The sequence below is a fragment of the Equus przewalskii genome, chromosome 14, assembly GCF_037783145.1.
Source record: "Equus przewalskii isolate Varuska chromosome 14, EquPr2, whole genome shotgun sequence".
NCBI lineage: Eukaryota > Metazoa > Chordata > Mammalia > Perissodactyla > Equidae > Equus > Equus przewalskii.
Window position 1 is genome coordinate 75,903,972 of NC_091844.1, and position 23,883 is coordinate 75,927,854.

The window sequence follows — 23,883 nt, forward strand, 5'->3', positions numbered from 1 at the left end:
TTGCCACTCATTTTGGCAGTACCAGAAAATGTATAGCCGCAAATGGAATTGATATGATGAGTGGCATAGTAATGCCTCATGAGATTTATAAGGAAGGAAGCAGTAATATTGATATTGCCACACATTAAATATTTGAACATTGTTTAGATATCATTCCTAAAAACCCAAAAAATGATTATGAGTTGGTGTACTCAAATATGAAGAAATAATATTGCTTTTTCTTATAGTCACATATTCACAGAGTCAGTTTGTTACTATGGAATCACATACGATGTCATAAATTTGACATTCTAAATGAAAACCTAGACTGAGCAACAGGAGCAACAGGAAATGGAGCTGGGGAGAGAAAAACCTGCATAACAACAAAAGAATTTCAAGAGTTAAAGAAATGAGTCAAACATCTCTGAAACAGAAAAAGAAAGTGAGTGAATTGAACATCTTAGAATCTTGCCAAAGAGGCGAGTAAATGTAGATATCAGTCCATCGTTTATCTCTGGGAATGCTCTGCAACAATCAAATAATTTCAGATGATGACTACATGTAGAGACAAAGGAAGGCAGAGTAAAAAGAATGAAGAATGTAGAGAAAAAGGGAATTAAAGCATATAGTATGTCATTCCAATAAGTCAGCATTGATTGACATAGGCTCATATGTTATTGGTAAGAGGTGAAAACACAGTTGCTATCTTTGAGGAATCCCAGCCTAGTAGGAAACAGAATCCATAAACGAAGTACAATTCAGTGCTCAGTAAAATGATATACAAAAGACACAGGCAACACAGAGGAATGTGTCACTCTGGGAACTTCTCCCAGGTCACGCTGGGTGGGATTTTGAAGAACATTACAGTGAAGAGGAGTTACAAGGAAATAAGGGTGACCTGTAGGCAAATACAAGTCATTCACCATCAGCAGAACATAGAGATCAAACGTAGAGTGAAGGCTGTGCACGCTGGAGGTAGACAGGATATATCATGAGGCTCCTGATCTCTCTAACCAAGTGAATGAAGAATCTATCTAGAAATGAAGCATAAATTGATTTACTTTTTATAAATATCACTCTAAATAAATGGAGTGGATGGATCTAGAAGTCTGGAAGATTTGAGGCCATGAAACCTGATCAAAAGGCTATATTCTAAGAATGTAGGCCCATGATGATCTGAGGAACAAGGCAATGATAATAGGGATGGAAAAGGGGGATTGAATTTAAAATACCTTTTGGAGTTAAATTTTATGGCAGTGGTGTGGAGGGTTGATGGAAGGACTTTAGGGTTAGTTCTAGGACCAGGCAGCTATGCCATTCTCTGCAGTCACAGATTCAATCATTCAACTAACACTGATGAGATTTTTCCTGGGTGCAAATTACAGAGCACAAAATGACAGAACAGACTGGCCCTGAGCACCATGGTCTGAGCTAGAAGTTGAGCTCCTTAAACAAATAATACTAATCTTGATCACATTGCAGCTACTGAATTAGCATGAAACAATACAATTAGTATTCCAATACAATAGTATTTCCTGCAATTGAAAATGAAAACAAATATTTGAATAGGCATCCAGGAAGTAAGTTATCTTCTTGTGCCCCTCTGTGTGGTCTTCCCTATTAGTTTGTTAATAAGAAACCTCTTTTCACTCTAGACACTATGAGTAATTAGGTAATATGAATAGAGAACATGCCTGTCAATAGAGCTATACAGGATTAAAGTCCTTGATTTTAAAAATCAGACAAATATTGTAGAGGCTTAGATCCAGAGAAAATTAGAGCTATGGTTTACTAAGAAAACAAACAAGAGAACTTTCAATTCAACATAGCAAAAGAAAAAGTTCCATAAGTAGCAATCTTCAGAGTAATGGAGAGAAAAAAATGTTATATTGTGTGAGCAACTTCACATTTAATTCCAAGTTTTGTTGAACCCTGGAAAATTCTCCCACAGCATTTCCCATGCTATCATTTTTTTTTCCATGCTATCATTTTTTAAATAATAAATGCCTCCTGCCTCGAATCTATAAGCCAACAAATTTCTATATTAAAAATTTGTCTATATAGTTCCCTGATATGTGTTAGTTTTGTTCATGCTTGTTAGAACAGGGGAAAAATAATGTCTAAAATTTATATATTTTTGATATTGGCAAAGAGATAAAGTCTAATTTTTATTTATCCTTTTATTCCCAAACCCAAGGTTGTAATGCTCTTGAAATTAAAAATTAATAAATATTCTTTGTTTCCATATTAAGAATGAAAGTGGAACGAAGTACTCAAAAGACAATCTAGAAACAGAGAGAAGAAGGGATTCTGAGAAGTCGGGAGCTCGTCTGAGCACACAGGTGAGCTGACCTCTTGAGAGTTGGTGACAGAATTAAAGACCAGAAAGTATAACAGAAAATATTAGGGGGCAAGGGAGGTCTAGGAGAGAAGACTGAGCTGTCAAGATTTGTATGAAAAGATAAACAATGTCCTCACGGAGAGGTTAAGGAAAAAGTAGGAGAAACTGGTCCCCGCCTTCCCCTCCAGCACATATCCCCACGTTCAGGTAGAATATATGGTGTAGTCACCACAGCTGTTTCCTCTGCTCAGCCTATGGGAGGAGATCAGTCTTTGCTCAAATCAGGGAGGGAAGCGGAGTCTGGCCATGGCATTGACTATTTTCTGCACAATCTTTCAGATGAGGCGTGCAGACAAACCGAATCACTCGCTGAGATGTTGCGCCATGCGGGGTCACCTGTCGTGTAGACACTGCCTTAGTGCAGCTGAGGGAACAGTACTTCTTGGCCCCTGCCGCACAATACGTATTTATATTCACATGTGCCTGTTGTGGGAGCAGGGCCGGCAGATCACCATGATAAGGGTGAGCAGAGATCAAACTACCCATTTGGAGGGGCGCCACAGGCAATCTGGGTGAGGGGAAGGATCTGGGGAATAGAAACTCTTCCACGTGCCTCTCTGTGGTCTTCTCCATTCTCGTTCCTCCTGAGGGGCATGCTGGAGGGCTCTAGTCCCTCTTACGTAGCTGCTTTGGAGCCCTGGTGCAGCCTTGTTTGGGTACCAGCTGCCTTCATCTTTGTAGTCTGGTCAAAAATGATGGCTGTGTCTTTTAGTATCTGCTAACAGGCTTATCCTCAAGGGAGGAAGGGGAAAAGGAGAAAAAATGGTCAGCTCTACTAAGTTCCATACAAAAGGAGTCACAGGTGAAAAACTATGAGACATCAGATTTGCTTCTTGGATTTAGATGCTCTTCTGAGTGGAACCCCACTTCACTGCTCCTCACAGAAGTTAGGATTGGACCAGAGCTAAAATAGTATGCAAGGGCCAAGGTGGAATTAAGGGTCATAGAGGCCAGGGACCTTCTCACTGGGTGCTGCTATGTTTTTAGCCAGACAAGCCTATTCTGTAGGCACACACATGGAAGGAGTGGGTGGTGGGGTATTACATCCCTGGGTCTCTTCTCTCCTTGAAAGGGATCACAAGAAATATCAGTGCCGAAGACAGACTCTCGAGGGTACCTTGTGCGAAATCAGTGGTCCCGAACTTCACGGAGCGCATCCATCAGAGCTCCATCAGTAGATGAGAACAGAAGCAAGACAGCCAGTCTTAAGGTAGAGAATAGAGATGAAAGGAAGGAGTACACGAGAGAACAATAACCATAACAATAATAATAATGGCTTACATTTATTGATGTTTTCTACATGCCAGGCCCTGGTCTTTACATGTTTTTGCTAATTTAGTCCTCACAAAAACCCCACTGTAAGCCCCATTTTATAGTTGAGAAAACTAAAACAGAGCAACTTGCTTAAGATTTCACACTAATAATGCTCATAGAGCTGGATCAAAATCTAGGATCTCTAGGTCTACAAGCTGCATACTTAATAAACTCTATGGTTTCTCCTTCCTTCATTCATTCAACAACTATTTACTGAGTACCCAAGACTCATAAGAGGCGTTGGAAAGGTCAACAAAGGAGATAAATTGTTGAAGAGTGTTAGATTGTGTGGCACTTTGGGCCCTTGACTAGGCCTGGCCACATAAGAAGAAAAAGTTAGTTTTGAGATTTTTTTGGATGCAGAGAGAGTGACACAGATCCAACCACTGGGAGAACAGGTATTCCTACCAATCCATCTGTCTCTGTGAAGAGTGGCTCAATAATATAATCAGAACATACCTTTCAAAACATATGAAACAATCAGAAAAACTGAAATAATAGATGGATGCTTCATAACTTATTGCACACCTTAGGGAAGAAGTCCTTTCTCTAGAACGGTTTCCTCCTATTTAGGAAGATGATTCTATCCAGCTGAGCCCCACAGGGACAGGAAGCTCTGTAGGCAATAGGCAAACACTGGATTCTCCAGCCTACCAACCTTCCCAGCAACCACTGCATTAAGAACAGGGAAAACATGGAGAGAGATGCGCCTGAGGTTTTTTGTAGAGTCTTCGGATGGGAACATCTGGTCTAGTTAACTGGAGGTCACAGATGCAGGCAGTGGCAAGCAAGGTCCCTTACTCAAGCCCTCTGCCCTAGCTTGAGGTCTCTGATTGAACAGGTATACAGGAGGCAAGTGACAGAACTTTGCAAACCATGTGCCAGCTGTCTAAGGACAGGGAAGGGGACCTGTGCCCTACCTACTGAAAAAGAAAAAAAAGTGTGAGGTGCTGATGGGGGAGCTAGGGGAAAATGAACAGACTCTCTCTGTGTCCATTTACCAGACATAGTTACTATCTGGAGCCCTGAAATGTCTGAGCCTCTTTAACCCTGCTTAGAGGAGCCGAGATAAACCAGAATCTATCTAAGGGCTAGGCATGGAACAGAGGGAAGCGGACAGTTCCTTGACTCCAGCTTGGCAGAGATGGGGAGAGGGACCTTCGGCGAACATTGAACTCAGATCCCTACTGTCTTGCCCCAGCTCCCCAATAGCTCCACGACCTCCCGGACTTCATCCACCTCCCTTAGCCAGCAAGAGTTGCCACAGCAGCTGTCGGCACAGCCCTCACCGCCCACGCCTCCCATGTCTCTCGACCCGAGTCCTCCCACGCCCCCGGAGACCCAGCCCAAGAATGGGTCCCGGCGCAGCTCCAAGATGCATGAGAATCCCGAAGCCTGGGCTCACGGCATCGTACGGGACGTCCGGGACTCCTGGGACACGCAGCAGCCCCGGGAATATCAGCGCACGCCCCCCACCGAATGGAAGTCCTATGCCCAGCGTAGGGCACTCTATCCAACCCAGGAGGACCGCGACTGTGTGACCGACATGCTCCGGAAGCGAGAAGAGGAGGACGACGACGAAGCCTACTGGTCATCCGTGAAGATGCTGTATGAGAAGACCCCAAGCTGCTCGCGCCCCAGGCCGGTGAGCAGGGCCCGTGGCCATTGTACCTCGGGCGCCCCTCCTGGCAGCCCCGCAGCCCGAGCCTCTCCCAGCCTCCTTCCTCTCCTCGGTGTAGGGAAGTCCCTTCCAGTCCTCTGCTTCTCCTCCCCAAATCTGCCCCCTTCAGCCTCGGGAGGTCCCAGCCCTTGGCTGTCTCCCAGCGGTCCAAGCAGTGGCCCAGGTGTTTTCCTGCCACTCTGCCCAGAGACAAGCCCCATTCCTGATCCCTTCGGGTCTGTGTGACTGTGCCCCCGTTGGTGTCCCTCTCTGCAGCCCAAACCGAAGCATGCCATCACCATCGCTGTCTCGTCCAGGGCACTCTTCAACATGGTGGATGGCAGGAAAATCTACGAAGAAGAGGGTCTGGAAAAGTATATGGAGTATCAACTCACCAATGAGAACGTCATCTTGACCCCAGGGCCTGCGTTCCGCTTCGTCAAGGTACTCTGCAAAGATGTCTTTGGCCTGCCAGGACCCTGGGAAGGACCCAAGCCAACCCTTGGGATATCATCCAGGTTCCCTTCTAATTCATAGTCCACCCTTGACATTCTTTTCAAGTTGATCCCAGGTCAGTTTATGCTTTCACAGAGGCTTCCAGACTGTTAGGAAGGGACCCCAGCCCACAGCCCTAGATTTGGAATGTTGAGCTTGCCTAAGTGGAGTCCTAATCATGAGACCTGTTACAGAAACCTTTGTTCCCTCCCTAGAAGGAGCAGTAAGAAGCAATAATGAGTTTACCATCCCAAGTAGTAAAAATAGAACCCCTCATTAAAATTAGATGAAATTCACTTTAGCTGCTCTTGCCCCAAACATAGCATATTAAGAAAATCAAGATGCTCTTGGCACTTAGGGGCATGATTTTAACAGAGAAAGTAATGTTCTCTGAACTTATATGGAAGTGCATAGCACTTAAAACTCTGATCCTCTGGGCAGCCAGGTGGCATAGTGGTTAAGTTCCTGTGCTCCACTTCAGTGGCCCAGGACTCCTGGGTCTGGATCCCAGGAGCCAACTTACACACCACTCATCAAGCCGTGCTTGGGCTGCACCCCACATACAAAATAGAGGAAGACTGGCAACAGATGTTAGTTCAGGGCCAATCTTCCTCACCAAAAAGAGAGAGAGAGAGAGAGAGAACAGGTAGGAGAGAGAAGCCTCCATGGGGGACACCCTTCCTTCTGGAGGCCTGAGTCTTCGATGAAGTTCCACTTTAAAAAAAAACAAACAAGCAAAACACCCTCTGATCCTCTATATAACTTATACAAATATTACACACTAACATCATAACCAGGTAGAAACAAATGACACCTCCACAAGTTGTGAGTAGAAAGCGCTTATGGGGCATGGTAGAAGTATGGGAGGAAACCACAAACCTATTCTAAAGACTCGTGTTTAAAAAGCAGACAAAGAGCTCACTTTGACAGCACGTTTACTAAAATTGGAACAATACAAAGACCATTAGAATGGCTCCTGTGCAAAGATAAAATGCAGATCCATGATGCATTCTATATTTTTTACAATAAAAAATAATTGTCAGATGATCAAGAAAGGCAGATTTTATGAATCAAAAAAAATAAATAAAACCACACACACAAAACAGACAAAGCACAAAAGGGTAATCTGAGCCTTCTCTCTGCCTACCCCACAGAGATAATTCTAGTAAACCAAATGTTGTACAGTCTTCAACAAACATTACCCATCTATTCGGTAAACATTAACTGAGGTCCTGTGTATAGAGGAAGAAAATACAGAAATGAATGGCATAACCCTGCCTTAAAGGAGCTATAATCTGTCAGTGAAGAGTCCTCAGAGCTTGAATTTGACATCTATGAGATCCTTTCCCTCCAGCCTCCCAGTGCCCACCTTGCCTGGCTCTCCTTACACGCATTCGTGTTTGTAACCTGTAGGCACTGCAGCATGTCAACTGTAGACTCCGTGAGCTGTATCCTGATGAACAGGACTTATTTGATATTGTACTGATGACTAATAACCATGCCCAAGTGGGAGTGCGGCTTATAAACAGCGTCAATCACTACGGTAAGTAAAATAAATACCATGTGGAAGAACAGCTTGCTGCTCTGGAAGAGAGAAGCCACGTTATTTTGCTAACTGTGGCCTAACTAATGCAGTGTCTTTGATACTGACACCCTCTTCTGAGTGAGGAATGTTTATTTGCCTATGTCAGAACAAGAGAGGCCACGTTCATTTTTAACTTCAGCACAAAGTTGGGCCCAAAGCTCTGGACTTAACTTGTCAAGTGTGAATTTCAAAGTCTTAATCCTAGGTCCCGCAATATATTTCTCTGTTTTATGTTTCTCACTTCTGAACTTGACTTCAAGGAGCCGTCGACCCAGAGGCTTTCTCTGTGTGATCAAACTCCTTGCTCACTACAGATACATGGTAAAGGTTGAAAGGTTTTCACCTTTTCTTTCCACTCTTAAAATCTGATTCTTCCTGGCTGTTCTCCCCACACATCAAATCTATACTCATGCCCCCAAATTGTCTTTGTTCCTTTATATGGAAAATTTGATTGACTCTAGTCTCTTCCTAGCATTTCCATCAGTATGTTGGAGACTTTAAGAGAAAGTCATTTTTCCTGTTATGGAATTACCTGACTTCTTATTTGGGGACCGTTAGCCTATTTTCTAAGAGACAAATCTAGTCTTATGGGTATGTCAAGTCAAAATAAGGTTTAAATTTTGCATATTTAAATTCTAGGTTTAAATTGGGCATATTTATAAATAATCAAGATGTATTACAAGGTGTGAGTTTTATATTATCCTAATTATACAATTGTTGTTGATTTGAAAGGCATTCAATGGTATATTAATGCTTAGTCTGCTAATAATTGTATTTAAAATTTCAAGTCAGGAAAGAGACAATTTTAGACCTTTCGTTGTTGTTTTTAGAAAATAGTTTAAATCCTAGTATACCTGTTATTACTATTGTATTGTTACCGAAGAAATACAGAAACGGTACTTAAAGTGGTACACACCTTAACTGGCCCTTTCAACAAGAGGCTGTAGTTGAAGGAAAAGAGCACTGTTCTAGTCTAGACAAGAGAAAATGTGAACCCGCAGGCTTAGACCAGTCTTTACATCTCAGTTTATTTTTCTGTACCAAGGATAATAATGCTTGCCTTAGAGTTTTTGTGAAAGTAAACTGTCATGGTCTATGTGGATATACTTCAAAAACTATCAGGTACCAAATAGCTGAGACACTTTGCAATACTGGTGCTATGAAGGCAATTCTGAAACCTCAATAAGCACTCAGTTACTCCTAAGGTAACTTTTATTTGCATTTACAGTAAGTATATTGGCTTTAGTCTCTGACATAATAAATTCTTTCTTGCCCAATAATAGGATTACTAATTGACCGCTTCTGTCTGACTGGTGGAAAAAGCCCCATTGGCTATTTGAAGGCATATCTTACCAACCTGTATCTTTCTGCGGATTCTGAAAAAGTACAAGAAGCAATACAAGAAGGTATTGGTTTGGTTTTATCCCTCTGGTTAATAAAGAGGTTTGTGCTAGTGATTCCTTCCATTTGGGCTTCACTTATGATTGTGGTTTATGTCCTTGGATTTGCAGCCGAGGTGCTTCCACACTGCCAGCCCTTAAGCTTGTCTTTTAAAGCTTTGACCTTCCTGAAGGTGGACATCCTCAGTGATTGTCCTACAACCCATTTTATACTTTCCCATCCCTTACAGAAACCAATGTAGGGCGTAGACCACTCTTCCGAGTCGTGTGGCTGTGAAGAGGAGTAATAGCTAGAGAGGAAATGTGAGGTCTCGGAGGACTTTTTTTTTCATGGTAGAAACTAAAATTCATGGCCCTGAGAAGTGTATTAATCAATCCCCCTGGATCTGCCAGGAATCGCCTCTGCAACAATGTTTGATGGAGCCAAAGACATAGCTTACTGTGACACACAGCTCCGCGTGGCCTTTGATGGGGACGCTGTCCTCTTCTCTGATGAGTCTGATCATATTGCCAAGGAGCACGGGCTGGACAAATTCTTTCAACATGAAGCACTGTTTGAGAATAAGCCTCTTGCTCAGGTAGGTTCAATAGGCTCTAATTAATTTTGATCTGCCTATTTTCCAACATATAGAGAAAAATATTTGCTCATTGTGATGGCTTTTAAATTATTTTAGGCAGGCCACTCCTCAGTTCTTATCCTTTGCTGTTTTCTTCCTTTCTTTTGTGAACTCCTCATTTTGAAGCATCTGCTGCTGACTTTTTTTTTTTTTTGTAATTTTAGCATTCTTTTATCTATCCTTTTGGAAATGTTCCTATGATCTTATGATAATGAGTTCACCTCCTCCAAATTATTAGTAACAGAGGTAATACAACTTACCAAGAAGCCACGTCTAAACAATAGGTTCTCAAAATAGTAAAGTCATTTCTAGTAGGGCCATAAACATTTGTTGAACGTCTCCGTCCATAACCTCAGACTCCATAAAAGAATCACTTAATTGAAAAAATCTGTAAAACTGAGAGCTTAAATTGAATCAAATAAGGGGCTTCCAACAAGTGCAAACTATGAGCATCTATTCAAACTGAAACGGAATATTTAGGTTTTTGGAGTCAATCCATGAACTGATATGTTAAAGTCACGGTCGAGAATGAACAAAACCTGTAACTTCTGAACCAAAGGGAATATGAAACATCAAAACATTCTCCAAACTGAATCTGAACTGATGGATCATTCAGTTTTAATCTATGAACCTTACCAATGAATTTAATTGGCCTTTTTATTTCTCAGCTCTTCTTGAACTTAAGATAAACTTAAATACGTATTGTTATTTTTTATTACATTTACAAAAGTATGAATAGGCTAGTTGAAGGCTGAAAAGTTTAACTAACTCACCTCATGGTACAGCAAATAATATTTAAACTGTATTTGCATGTGTGCGTGTGTCTTTAACTTTATAGCCCCTTCCTAAATAGCTTCCTTGGAAGCCTTGATCTCATGTTATGAAGTTGTTCAGTGTTAACAAAGCTTACTAGTGAGAGGAAGGTCCTTTGTTATCTTTTACATAAGTCTGCTTTGCTCAAATTCAGAGCCTGTCGTATATTATGAGCCTTTAACTATTACTGAAATGTGGAAGATCTCTAAAAAAAGAACACTTCAAAAGTTCAAAAGAAGAATTACTTCAAGATAATCTTAAAATACCATTTTCTCTTCTCATCACCTAAATAATCCAAATTTCTTTTAGATTTGGCATTTATCAGTTCTTTTTTCTGTGTTTTAAGTCATTTTATTTTTCCATTAGACAACTGAAATTGTGAAATCCAACACTAGTCATTGCACGAATACCCCACAATTTTCTGCTAAGCATACTTGTTTTCGTTATGCAGTCCTTCTGGAAGTGGATAAAAATGCTGGTTTTTTTTACATAGAGAGGATAGCTTTTCTATAAAGACCAGGCTTCGCCACGTGTTCCACTGATGAGAAAGAAGTCATAAGGTACAATTCATACCCAAGGCTTTCAAGTAAGTTGGTCCTGGGGCCTTGATTTGGTCGTGACAATGTCCTAATTGTCTCAGATAGAGGAGATGTGAGAGTCACCCTTAAATGGAACAGATGGAGAGGATTAATTTGACCACTCTCAATGTAGTCTCCAGTGTAGTACCATGACTAGTAATGGATGTCCCCTGATTTGATCTCTACCTCATCTTGCCATTGTGGAATAGTGGTCTCCAAGTATTTGTGTATATGTGCATGCATGTATGTGTTTTAATCAGAATTGTTGATGTGTAACTTACATACATTAAAATTCATTTTTAGTGAATGGTTCTAAGAAATTTGACAAACACATACAGTTGTGAAACCACAACCAAACTCAAAATACTCAACATATTCAAAAAATTCCTTCCTGCCTCTTTGTAGTCATCCTAGCCCCCTATCTCCAGATCTGTCAACCACTAATCTGATTCTGCCCCTATAACTTTGCCTTTTCCAGACATCATATAAATGGAGCCACACAGGATACAATCATTTGAATCTGACTTCTTTTATTTAGCATAATACATCTGAGATTCATCCATGTCATTCCATGTGTCAGTACTTTGTTCCTTTTTATTGCTGAGTAGTAGTCTGTTCTGTGAATGTACCACATTTTCTTTATCCATTTACATGTTAGAAAATATTTAGGTCATTTCCAGTTTGGGGCATTTATAAATAAAGCACTTTAAAATATTTGCTTTAAATGCACAGGGTTTGGTGTAAACAAGGTCTCATTTCTCTTGGGTAGATACTTAGGAGTGGGATTACTAGATGACATGTCAAGTATATGTTTAACTTTATAAGATACTGCAAAACAATTTTCCAAAGTGAGCTTACCACTTTGCATCCCCAACACCACTATGTGAGATTTTGTTGCTCTGCATCCTTGCCAGTAATTGATAGTGTCAGCTGTTTGTTTGTTTTAAGCTATTCTAGTGATTATATTATGGTATCTCATTGTGGTTTTAATCTGCATTTCCTTAATCACAAATGATATCAAATATCTTATCAGGTGCTTATTTGCCATCATATGGATTCTTTGGCAAACATATCGGTTCAAATTGCTTGCTCATTTGTACTTGGTTGTTTGGTTTGTTATTACTGAAGTTTGAGAATTCTTTATATATTCTGGATACAAGTCCTTTATCAAACATGTGTTTCGCAAATATTTTCTCTCAGTCTGTGCTTGTCTTTTCAGTCTCTTAACATCTTTCAGCATCTTTCAATGAGCAGAAACATAATTTTGATGAAGTTTAATTTATCAATTTGTTCCTTTATGAATTGTGCTTTTAATATCATATCTAAGAAATCTTTGCCTAATCCAAAGTCACAAAAGTTTTCTCCTATGTTTTTGTACAGAGGTTTTATAATTTTAGGCTTTATTTTTCTTAGGATTAGGAATTATTTTGAGTTTATTTGTGATTCGTGCAAAGTATTGGTTAAGGTTCATTTTTGCTGTTTATGTATAACCTAATTGTTCCAGCACTATCTGTGGAAAAGACTGGCTTTCTGCTCCTTTAATATAGGTATCTATCCTTTTACCATCACATTGTCTTTTTTCTGCTGAGGAAGATTTGCCCTGAGCTATCATCTGTTGCCAGTCTTCCTCTATTTTGTATGTGGGTGGCCACAACAGATGGCCACTGATGAGTGGTGTAGGTCTGCGCCCCAGGAGCCATACCCAGGTGGCCAAAGTGGAGTGTACTGAACTTAACCACTAGGCCACCTGGCCAGCCCCACACTGTCTTGATTATCATAGTTTTATAGTAAGTCTTGGGATCACATGATGCAAGATATCTGAATTTGTTATTTTTCAGAATTTTTCTTGGATATTCTGATTCCTTTTCATTTTCATATACATTTAAGAATTAGCTTGTCCATTTATGGGAAAAAAAATCCTGCTGGAATTTTTATTGTGATTATGTTGAATTTATAGCTAAATCTTGGGAGAATAAATATCTTAACAATGTCACATCTCTTAGTCCATGGACATGGTATATCTCTCCATGTATTTAGGTCATCTTTGATTTTTTTCATCAAAGTTTTGTTTTTCAACATACAAATATCATACATATTTTGTTAGATTTATACCTAAGTATTTCATACTTTTTGGTGCTATTGTAAATGGTACTTTAAGAATTTTAATTTCCAAATTGTTTACTGCAAATATGCAAAAACACAACTGGTTTTTGTATATTTACCATGTATCCTGAAACTTTGTTAAAGTCACTTGTTACTCATAGTACAATTTCTGTAGATTATTTGAGATTTTCTATGTAGATAATGTTCAACGCTTTTATTTCTATGTTTCAATTCTGTATATCTTTTCATCTTTCTTGCCTACAACCCTTGGTGGTACATTTAGTACAATGCTCAATAAGAGTGATGAGAGTGGACATTCTTGCCTTGTTCCTTGATCGTAGGGGGACATCAGTCCGCCTTTAACTCTTTTTTTTTTTTTTTTTTTGCTGAGCCAACAGCTGTTGCCAATCTTCCTCTTTGTTTTTGATGAAGAAGATTCTCCCTGAGCTAACATCTGTTGCCAGTCTTCTATTTTATATGTGAGCCACCACCACAGCATGGCCACTGATAGACAAATGGTGAAGGTCTGCACCCGGGAACCAAACCTGGGCTGCCAAAGTGGAGCACAGCAAACTTAACCCCTAGGACAACGGGGCTGGCCCTCAGTCTTTGGCTCTTAAGTATATTATCTATAGGATTTTTTCAAGATGTCTTTTGTTAGGTTAAGGGAGTTGCCTTCTATTCCTATTTTTTTGAGAGCTTTTATAATAAATGCATGCTGAATTTTGTCAAATGTCTTTTCTACATCTATTGAGAAAATCATGTAGCTTCTCTGGTCTGTTGATATGTAAATTATTTTAAAGGATTTAAAAATGTTGAAGCATCTTTACTTTGCTAGTATAAAATCATCTTGGCCACGTTGTATTATCCTTTTTTATATCACTGGATCCAATTTGTTAAAATTTAGTTTAGAAATCTTTTTGCCTTTATGCTCCTGAGGGATATATCTTACAGAGTAATGCTGACCTCATAAAATGAAGGGGAAGTATTTTCTCCCTGTCTGTTTTTTGGAAGACTTTGTGTAGAGTTGGTATTATTTCTTCTTTAAATGTGTGGTAGAATTCTCCAGAGAAGGCTTCTGGGCTTGGACTTTTCTTTGTAGGAAGGTTTTTAACTAACAATTCAATTATTTTTAATAGATATAGAATGACTATTCAGATTTTCTTTCTTCTCCTTCCTTTTCCGGAAGTTTATTAGTTTGTGTCTTCCAAGGAATTTGTCTATTTCATTTAAGTCATTGAATTCCTGGGAATAAAGTTTTTCCTATTTTCTTATTATGCTTTTGCTATATTTAATGAGGTATCCCTTTTCCATTCCTGGTGTTAGTAATATTTGTCTTCTCTTCCTCCTGCCCCTCCTCTTTGGTCAATCCAGCTAGACTTTAACAATTTTATTCATCTTTTCAATAACCAGCTCTCCCTAAGTTTTTAAAGGTGGAAGTTGGGGCCACTGATTTGAGACTTCTCTTTTTTTAAAATAATAATTTAATACTATAAAGTTTCCTCTAAATGCTGCTGTAGTTACATCCCACATATTTTGATAGGTGGTTTGAAATTTTCATCCAATCCAAAGTATTTTTTAATTTCCCTGTGACTTCCTCTTTTACTTATGGGTTATTTAGATGTGGGTTGTTTAATTGTCAAATATTTGGAATTTTCCAAGATACCTTTCTGTTCTTGATTCCAAGTAGAATTATCTTGTGGTAAGAGAATATATTTTGTGTGATTTTAATTATTTAAATTTGTTGAGGAGTGTTTTATGCCCAGAATATGGTCTATCTTGGTGAATGTTTCATGTGTACTTGAAAAGAATATTTATTTGGCTGTTGTTGGGTTGAGTATTTAATAAATGTCCCTCAGATTAAGTAAATTGATAGTGTACTATTCAGGCCATATTGCATAGGTTTTTAATATTGTCCATGATTTTCTGCGTACTTCTATCCACTATTGAGGAGGCAGCATTTAAGGATTAATTGAGGATTAGTCTATTTCTCCTTTCAATTATATCAGTTTTGCTTCATGTATTTTTAATCTCCATTGTTCAGTGCCCAAATATTTAGGATTACTATATCTTCTTGGTAAAGTAATCCCTTTTCATTATGCAATGCCCCTCTGTCTGATATTCATACAACCACTCTAGTCTTTGTTTTTGTGGTTTTTTTGGACTGATATTTGCATGGCATATCCTTTCTATGTTTTTACTTTTAACCTATGTTTTTTCATTTAAATTCTATGTTTAAATTTGTTCTTGCAGATATTATATAGTTCATGTTGCTTTTTTTGTACAACACAAAGAGAGATCTGACGATCTCTGTGTTTTAATTGCTGTTTTTAGACCATATACATTTAATGTGATCATTACTTTGGTTGGATTAAAATCTGCCATCTTCCTAGTTTCTTCTAGTATGTTCTGTTGTTTCCTTTGCCTTTTCTTTTTGCTTTTGAATTTATTGTGTGCGTTGTATGTTTTTAGGATTCTGTTTTATCTACACTAGTGACTTATTACTTATTTTAAATTTTTTAGTGGTTACCCTAGGACTTACAATATAAAACTTTAAGCAATCACAGTCTACTTTCAAATAATATTATACAACATTGTTTATACTGTAAGAACCTTACAATAGTATATTCAAAATCTCTCCCTTCCATGTTTTGTGTTATTGTCATACATTTGACTTTCACATATACTATAAACTCACAATATCTTACTGCTATTTTTTATTTGGGTAATCAAGCACCTTTAGAATAAGGATAAGACAAAAAATATATCTTTTTTTGTATGCATCTTCATTCTAATCATTTCATGTCCAGGGATCTTCATTTCTTTGTAAAGATCCAGGTTTTTCTGTGGTATCATATTCCCTTTGCCAGAAGACCACCTTTTAACATTTCACATAGAACTAATATGTAGTTAAGGAAAGCTCTCTGTTTTTTTTTGTTTTTTTTTTTTGCCTGAAAATGTCTTTATTGTCCTTCATTTAAGAAAAATATTTTGACTGGATATAGCTTTCTGCATTTACTGTATTTTTCTTTCAGCACTTTAAAGATCCTCATCCATTCTCTTCTCATTTGCATAGATTCTGACAACAAATTGTTTAAGATTCTTATTTTTGGTCATCTGTATGTAATGTCTCTACTTTTCTCCTGCTGCCTTGAAGATTTTCTATATTTCTTTGTGTTTCAATAGTTTGTGTTTCAATAGTTTGAATATGGGGTGTGTGTGTGTGTGTGTGTGTCTATGTTCCATAGCATTTCAATGACTTCTCCTTTTTTCCCCCACTCTTTTTTCTCTTTATTTTCAGTTCGGGTCATTTCCACTGAACAGTCTTCAAGTTCACTGATTCTTTCCTCAGCTATGTTAATTCTATTGATGAACCTATCAAAAGCATCATCATTTCTATACTATAATTCTACTTCTAGCATTTCCATTCAACTCTTATCTTTTCTATCACTTTGCTGAAATTACTAGTCTACTAATATATGTCATCCACCTTTTAATACAGTTGTTAAGATGTTAATCATAGTTATTTTCAATTCCCTTTGCTATATTTTTGATATCCAGGTCATCACTGACTCTTCTTCTGTTACTTACTTTCTCTTGAAAGTTGATTGCTCATTTTGTTTTCTTTGGTTTGGTTTTATTGCAGCCTCATAAATCTTTGATTAAATTCCAATAAGTGTGAAAACAGTTGAGGTTTTGGTAAATAGTATTTTTGCCTGGTAATAGGCATGCCTTCTTTTCTGCTAGCAATTAGGGTGATGAATTAAGTCAATCAAATCAGAAGTTTGACTAGGTACACATTTTGTTGTTGCTACTGTTACTTTCATTTCACCACAGGCATCAGATTCCTCTAATAGGGTACTGGAGGGTTTTTCACAATATTCCTTTTCCATTTTCAGCTTTAGCACTTCCTTTTGTGTCCCTGCCTCAGAGATGGTCTCCTCATTGTTCACCCTCTCCCAACTGTTACTTGTTTGTTTCTGCCAGCCAGGTTGGTGATGTGGGGCATGGAATTCTCTGTTGTACTAGTAAAGCCTAAATCTAAGACAGTGCTTGTATCTCCCTAGGTTTTAGGGATGAAGTTTTATCATTGATCCTGCCATTCCCGCAGTGATAGGAGATATCTAATAGTGTTGGTCCATAACAGTCTCTTGTCCCTTTCCCAGGAGTGGAAGGTTTTTCCTTTCCCCTTCCCCCATAGCAGATCTTTACCTGTGCTATGGGGGTAACAGTGTTTGAAGCCTTTCTTTTAGCAGCTTAAGACTTTTGCTCCCTAGGAGATACAAGACAAGGTGGAGTTTTAGTCTTTTCTCACAGTGGCAGCTGCTCCTCTCCTCTAAGCCTGCACCACCAAGGATTGCATTCTTTCCTCTCTCACCCTGCCTGCAGTCTTTCTCATAAGCAACTAGTGATGTCCATGGAAAAAAATCCTGTAAGGGAGTGTGTATTTCTTGTGTCCATGGCTTCCAGGGCTTCTATGCTCTCCCATTAGCCCACGTTTGTCCTTTATCAACTTGCTTTAAAAAATTACTGAACTTTTCATACCTACTTGTATGGTGTCTGGTATGTCTTCCTTCAGTGCTCTGCCAAAGATCTGCCAGTGCTTGAATTCCATCTGTCTTTGAAGATACCGTAGAGTTTTTCCTTAGTTTTTTTTCCCTTAGATTTCATGTTATTTGGTTGCCCTGTTACCCCTACTCTCTAATGGGTTCAAGAAAACTTGATATTTTACATTATCTGGCTTTTTCTTGCTGTTAGGATAGGAGTAACAGTCTTTCCATCTTTCTACATCCTAGGCAGATTTCAAATGTTTTAAATCATATAGCTCCTCAAAACGGTATTTTTGAGTAACTTTCCCTCATATTTCTATATTTTTTGATACATTATATACTTGTACTACTGCACAAATATATAAATCAAAAACATACTCAAAAATAGAAGTAAGAAAACATGCTATGCATACTTGGATGAATATGGTGACATAAACTGACCAGTCCCTATTTACTCCCTTTGGAAATCACTCAAAATCACAAGGAGAACAGTGTTCCTCTGTGTTTCAGAGACAAACTGTGAGCAGAGTGGCTCCTGCCAATAGTCACTACACCTCCTTTGCTGATGTTGCCAAAAAAAAACAAGTTTTAGTTTTTTTTCTTTTTTTTTACATATATATATGCCTCTCACCTTTAAGAAGTGAGTTTTTACTAGTTTCTTTCTGATTTATGGAGCCTGAGAGAAAATCTAAAGAAATGATCACATAGATAAGCCATGTTTGTAGAAAACAGTTTTTTTCAGTGACAGCAAAGAAGAAGGGAGCTTTTGAATTGTGAAAACAAGTCAGTCTTAAAATACTATCCTTGACCTTCCCCCAGAAACTTTCTAATTATTACATGGAAAACCAATCTACTTCAGTGATGAGTAATAAAAAGAGAATGAGCATAGAACATCTGTAAAGATACTATGAGAAAAAGGCAGACAAAGAAGAGCAAACTCCAATAACAGAAGAACTCTCACTAGAATAGTTGCCAAAGTATGGGTGAAATTTTTGACTAAACATTTGCCATGGCTTTTAAAAACTTAATAAAGCAGGGTCTTAATGTAGAAATCCAAGAATCAGGAAAGAGATGATAAAACGTTAAATGATAGAACTCTGGAAATGAGTAGAATTGAAAAAAAAGATTTTAGAGAGAAAAGTGACAGATAAAGATCATGAGTAAAGAAAATCCAACATATGCATAATTGGAATCCCTAAAGAAAAACACTGAAATTATGTTCTGTGGGAAGCAGGAAAGGTCTGTGTGTGGTAAAGATGAAAATTTATATGAAAATATAAATCAAGAAAACATGCTGAATTATCAGAAGATTTTAATGCATACATTAAACTATTAAATGATTAAAGGCCACATTATGTAATAGGGAAATTGAACAGAATGATCATCACTAAGGAATGTCCCAGTAAAATGATTTGATTCAAAGATGAAAAAGTTATTCTTTGGGAAGACTGCACACACAAGTGAGGCAAAAAAATCAAGCTGTCCTCCATATTGTCTGTAGCAGCACTCTATAGCAAAACACAGTGGGGCACTCCTTATAAAATCAAATGGAAGGGCCTGCCCCATGGCCAAGTGGTTTAGTTTGTGCACTCCACTTTGGTGGCCCAGGGTTTCGCCAGTTGGGATCCTGGGCATGGACATGGCACTGTTTATCAAGCCATGGTGCGGTGACATCTCACATAGCACAACCAGAAGGACCTACAACTAGAATATACAACTATGTACTGGGGGCTTTGGGGATTAGAAGAAGAAGGAAAAAATAATGAAGAAGAAGATTGGCAACAGATGTTAGCTCAGGTTCCAATTTTTTAAAAAAAAACTTAAAATAAGATTAAATGGAGAGAAAAATACAAATCAGAGATTCTCTACACAGCCAAAAGTTCATTCAAGTAAACAGGAAAGAAATCAACAGTTGAAAACATACTGTATTCTCAGGGATTTTTATTTCCATAAGATATTCTTGAGAAAACTAGTACTAAAGAACACATTTTGACCAAGATGTATATGACTAGAAACACAAAGGCATAAATGGGCATAAAATATATTTAACCATAGAACTAAAACTAAAACAATTGTAGAGATTAGGGTGACAGACAAGAAAGCACATATTATGAGCCCTAACAATGTAGAAATTATATAACTAATGAAAACTGGAACAATGTGGAGGAAAAGGTCTAAAGAAGATTAAGTATGCTGATATCTTCAGTTATAATAGCTGATCAAAGGATAATATGTTAACATGATAAATAGAAATATAAGAATATTTAGCAATGCGAATGTAAACACCAAGAAAGACGAAATAAGTAAAATTAGATAGTTGAAGAAGAAATAGAGGATAAGAGAAGAGTGAAGAAGTACCCTAATTTCATTATTTCTCAGTGAAAAAAAATAAGACTCTGGATTAAAAAAAACAAAGGACTGAGGATACTATAAAAAATTAGTTATAAAGGTAACCAATAGAAGGAAATAATACAAACCTTCCTAAATGTTAAAAGAAACACACATACACACATGCACAAAGAAAAAAGACACTTGTTAGTGGACAATCCTTTAAAAATCTTTAAACATGAAAAATGCAATAAAAATCATAAGACAAAAGCATTATCACATATATTTGTAATACCAATAAAAATAAATGGCCTAAAATTCAACTTTTATTTTAAAAATTAAGTCTTTCCAATTTTGTTACATAGCAAAGTCCAATTCTATGCTCCATACCAGAGATACAGCTAAAACTAAGTGTTCGGAAAAGTTGAAGATAAAAGTATGAAGCGATACAAAGTAATTATAATACAAGACAAGGTTTGATTCAAGCCAAGAAGGCATTGAATGACATAAGGGAGTATACTTTATAACATTAAAATGTACAATTCACAAAAAGCAAATTGAAAGAGTTGTGCTTTTGGTGATTATATGAACTTTATATAGAGTATCCCATTTTGCCATGGACAGTTTATGTCTGTTGCCCTGGTTTAACTTTTTATAGAACCTTCTTTATTCTTAAAATATCTGTGCTTCCATAGTGAATTATATAATCATCCTATGTTTAATCCAGGAATGCAAGGATGGTTCCATATAAGGAACTGTATTCACATAAATCCAAGGAGTCTCAGCATTGTGCCATCAGCCTTGAGACATGCAGTATTATATTCTTTTATAAGCTCTTGTAAGCCTCTGCTTTTTCAGCATTCACTTCCTTTGGCTCACTGGATCACAGCTGTGACATATGTTCCTTTTACAGGGTCCCTTGAAAGGCTTTCTGGAAGATTTAGGCAGACTGCAAAAGAAGTTTTATGCCAAAGACGAACGGTTACTTTGCCCTATCAGGACCTACCTGGTTACAGCCAGGAGTGCAGCCAGTTCAGGAGCCCGCGTGCTGAAAACCCTTCGCCGATGGGGTCTAGAAATAGATGAAGCTCTTTTCCTTGCTGGAGCTCCTAAAGGTCCCATCTTGGTGAAGATAAGGCCTCACATCTTCTTTGATGACCAAATGTTCCACATTCAAGGGGCACAGAAATTCGGCACCGTCACAGCTCATGTACCTTATGGCATTAGTCAAAAAATGAACACTTAGGGTTGGGGAGGAGAAATAAAGTAGTGAGTGTGGTATTCAGAAGCCACTTCTTGTGGATCTCTAGGGTAATTATATAGGCATTTTAGAATATTGGACCTCAGAACTCAGCCCATTTGGAAAGGTTTTCCCTTGAGTTTTGTTAAACATTTTGAACCCTCAAGTTACCTTCAAGCTACTTCTCTTCGAGCTGTCAGTGCTGTTGTATACCATTGCACCTACTTTTGTGTGTAAGTCATAAGGACGACTCTTTACAAGTTTAGAACTTGAATGCTCGAATGCTTAAAGGGCTCTGTCAGAAGCCTACTTAGTTTTACAAAGCATTGCTCATTTTTGGATGTCAGTAGATAGAATGAATTGTTATCCATCATCATTATAGAACAGTGGTCTTCAAAGATGGAAAGAGTAAAGTACACTCTTGAAAATTAGGGCTTTTTAGCCTGTTGCCTCTATTACCAGACTTTTAATCAGAGCAAAATGAAAATGTCACTCCACCTGCATGAGTATACCAATTTGACAGTGCTCATTCAGGAATAAATCAGCTGGTTATTCATACAGGGCCCTTTCCATCTAAGATGAGCTCAGAGAGAACCTCCTGGGAAGGAGTCTTTGAATCTTGTTAGGTGGGTTCATTGTCTGTGGACCACAGGGCTTCATATTTGAAGTCTCTGGCTTTGGGCCTGGAGGGTAGGCCCAATGTTTGTATGAGAGAAAAAAACCCTTGGCCTCCACTTCAAAATGTGACATGAAGTACAGTATCCTAGCCTTTCATTGTTGTCATTCTGTTGTGATTTTTGTTTTGTGTTCAAAAAACATTAATTGATTATTAACCATAATCTACCAGACATTCGGCAGTGAGCTGGTTATTTTCACGTTACCTCATTTTCTCTTCAACCAAACATTTGTGACATCATATTATTATTACCTTCCTTTTTATCAATGAAGAACCTAAGATTCAAAAAGATTAAGTAACTTATCCAAGGATGTGCAGCTAATAAATGGTATGACTAAGATTCAAATTCAAGTCTTACTTACTTCAAAAGTTATATGCTGTCTATTTTCTCTGTGTTATATAGCCTTCCAAATTGAGTTGTTCTTAATTCCATGGCCCAAGGACCCATCATGAACAGATTTGTCATTCCATTATGTTCTGTGCTTAAGCTACACAGCAGTTATACTGCACGTCTGGGGATTCCTCTCCTCCTCTCTCTGCTTCACTCCCTCTCTTGCTCTTTCTCCCTCCCCATCTCCATCTCTCCCCCATCCAGACATACATATTCCACCCCTGGCTCTAGTTAAACACCACTGCTGACATACATCTTTTGATCTGCTTCCTAATTTGATGTAAGCCAGTCCAAAATATATCAGTTATAACACTTATTGAATACCTACCATTTTCTCCGCATTTCCCAATGTGAAGACCACAAAGGAGACTCAGACATAACGCCATCCTTTAGGAAATTTAAAACCTTAACAATCCTGTAGAGGAAGTCAAATGTGCAAACTCAAATAGCCAACACTAGGGGGCTGTTTGTCCTCAGTGCCAAGTGAGGGTCACACATGAGGTTGAAGCACAGATCTGTGTGGGGTGGAAGTGGTCTGGAAATGGAGAGAACTGAGCAGGACTTTGAAGGACAGGAAAGATGTGGATGGACAGAAAGGAAGAGAGAGAGGAAACAGATGTGCTCTGGGCTCTGTGAGTTTGAGAAGCAGCTTCAAACTACAGACAGGGTGGAATACAGGCCCATCCTTCATGATTTCTGTTCCTGGCGCCACTAATCCTCAGTGACAGTGCTCTTTCCCACATCTGAGATCCATCCTCAGCACTCATAAGAGACCTTCTTCTGGCACTCTACCCCTTTTCTCTTGGTATTGTGACTATTCATTGCATGTTATATCCTTCTCAAATGTAAGGGAGTGGAGGTGAGTTTATCAAAATCGTCTAGGGAGTTTATTTCAAACTATCCAAATCGTGTGTCTCTTCTCTTGCCCCGAAGATTCTAGAATTGGGGCTGGGGCAGCAGAGGTCTCTGTACCAGACAGTAAGCACCCCGAAGGCAAAACTGGTGCCCTATTTCCCTGTGACCCTCACAGAGCACAGGGCCTGGCACGGACTGGATGGGTGAGAAGATGAATGAATAATGAATTAAGAGTAGCTTGGCCTAAACCTATGAAGTTTGTAACTTGAAGATGGGTCCCTGTGGCAATAACCCCTGACATTTCTGAAGAATTCCGCAGCAGTATGAAAGCACTTTCCCTGCCACTGTTACATTCAGTAGTCTTGGGAGGGGATGGGGAGTGAGAGAGGGGGTCTGCTTAGAAATCTATATTTACGCTAAGTCCAAGCTTTTCCCACTGTATCTCTGCCAGTTTCAAATAGACCATTTGAGGATGAGTTTTTCTTTACGGACCAATGCCATAATAGTCTTCAATTCTCAAACTGTGGTTCCCAGATAAGCATCGGAATCACCTGGGAACTAGTTAGAAATGCAAACTCTCAGATCTCATCTCCGACATATTGAATTCGAAACTCTGATACCGGGACCCTGAAATTTCTGTTATTTTGTTTTCACAAGCCCTGCAAGTGATTCTGATGCAACGCTAAAGTTCAAGAACCACTGGCCCATTCTATTTCCAATCGATTCATGCTGCTAAAGTTCTTAGCCTCACCTATGGTAAAAAAGAGGCCTTCTCAGACTTCAGTTGGGCAGGGACCGTTCTCCAGAGGGTGAAAATAAATTGAACTAAAGGTTAACAAGTCCCAGGAGCCCTTAAGGGAAAACACAGCGTCCTAACCCTGAAGTGCGGGATTTGTAA

At 38.6% G+C, this 23,883-nt stretch overlaps 1 protein-coding gene and 1 non-coding gene across 5 annotated transcripts; both read left to right on the forward strand.

Annotated features, from left to right (window-relative positions):
* Positions 1 to 276: 276 nt before the first annotated feature.
* NT5C1B (5'-nucleotidase, cytosolic IB) lies at positions 277 to 22,085 on the forward strand. Of its 4 annotated transcripts, XM_008520236.2 has the most exons (10): positions 285 to 421; positions 2,232 to 2,321; positions 2,660 to 2,842; positions 3,453 to 3,590; positions 4,896 to 5,339; positions 5,631 to 5,798; positions 7,263 to 7,392; positions 8,718 to 8,840; positions 9,228 to 9,412; positions 20,737 to 22,085. In XM_008520236.2, the coding sequence occupies exons 1-10, from the start codon at positions 389 to 391 to the stop codon at positions 21,067 to 21,069; spliced, it is 1,827 nt and encodes a 608-aa protein (XP_008518458.2). In that variant the 5' UTR covers positions 285 to 388; the 3' UTR covers positions 21,070 to 22,085. The 4 variants fall into 4 exon arrangements, with proteins under 4 accessions (XP_008518461.2, XP_008518458.2, XP_008518459.2 ...); XM_008520237.2 differs by lacking the exon at positions 3,453 to 3,590; XM_008520238.2 differs by lacking the exon at positions 2,660 to 2,842.
* Positions 6,764 to 6,870, forward strand: LOC139075870 (U6 spliceosomal RNA). Its single transcript, XR_011526782.1, has one exon. It is a non-coding gene; the product is annotated as a U6 spliceosomal RNA (small nuclear RNA).
* Positions 22,086 to 23,883: the final 1,798 nt, after the last annotated feature.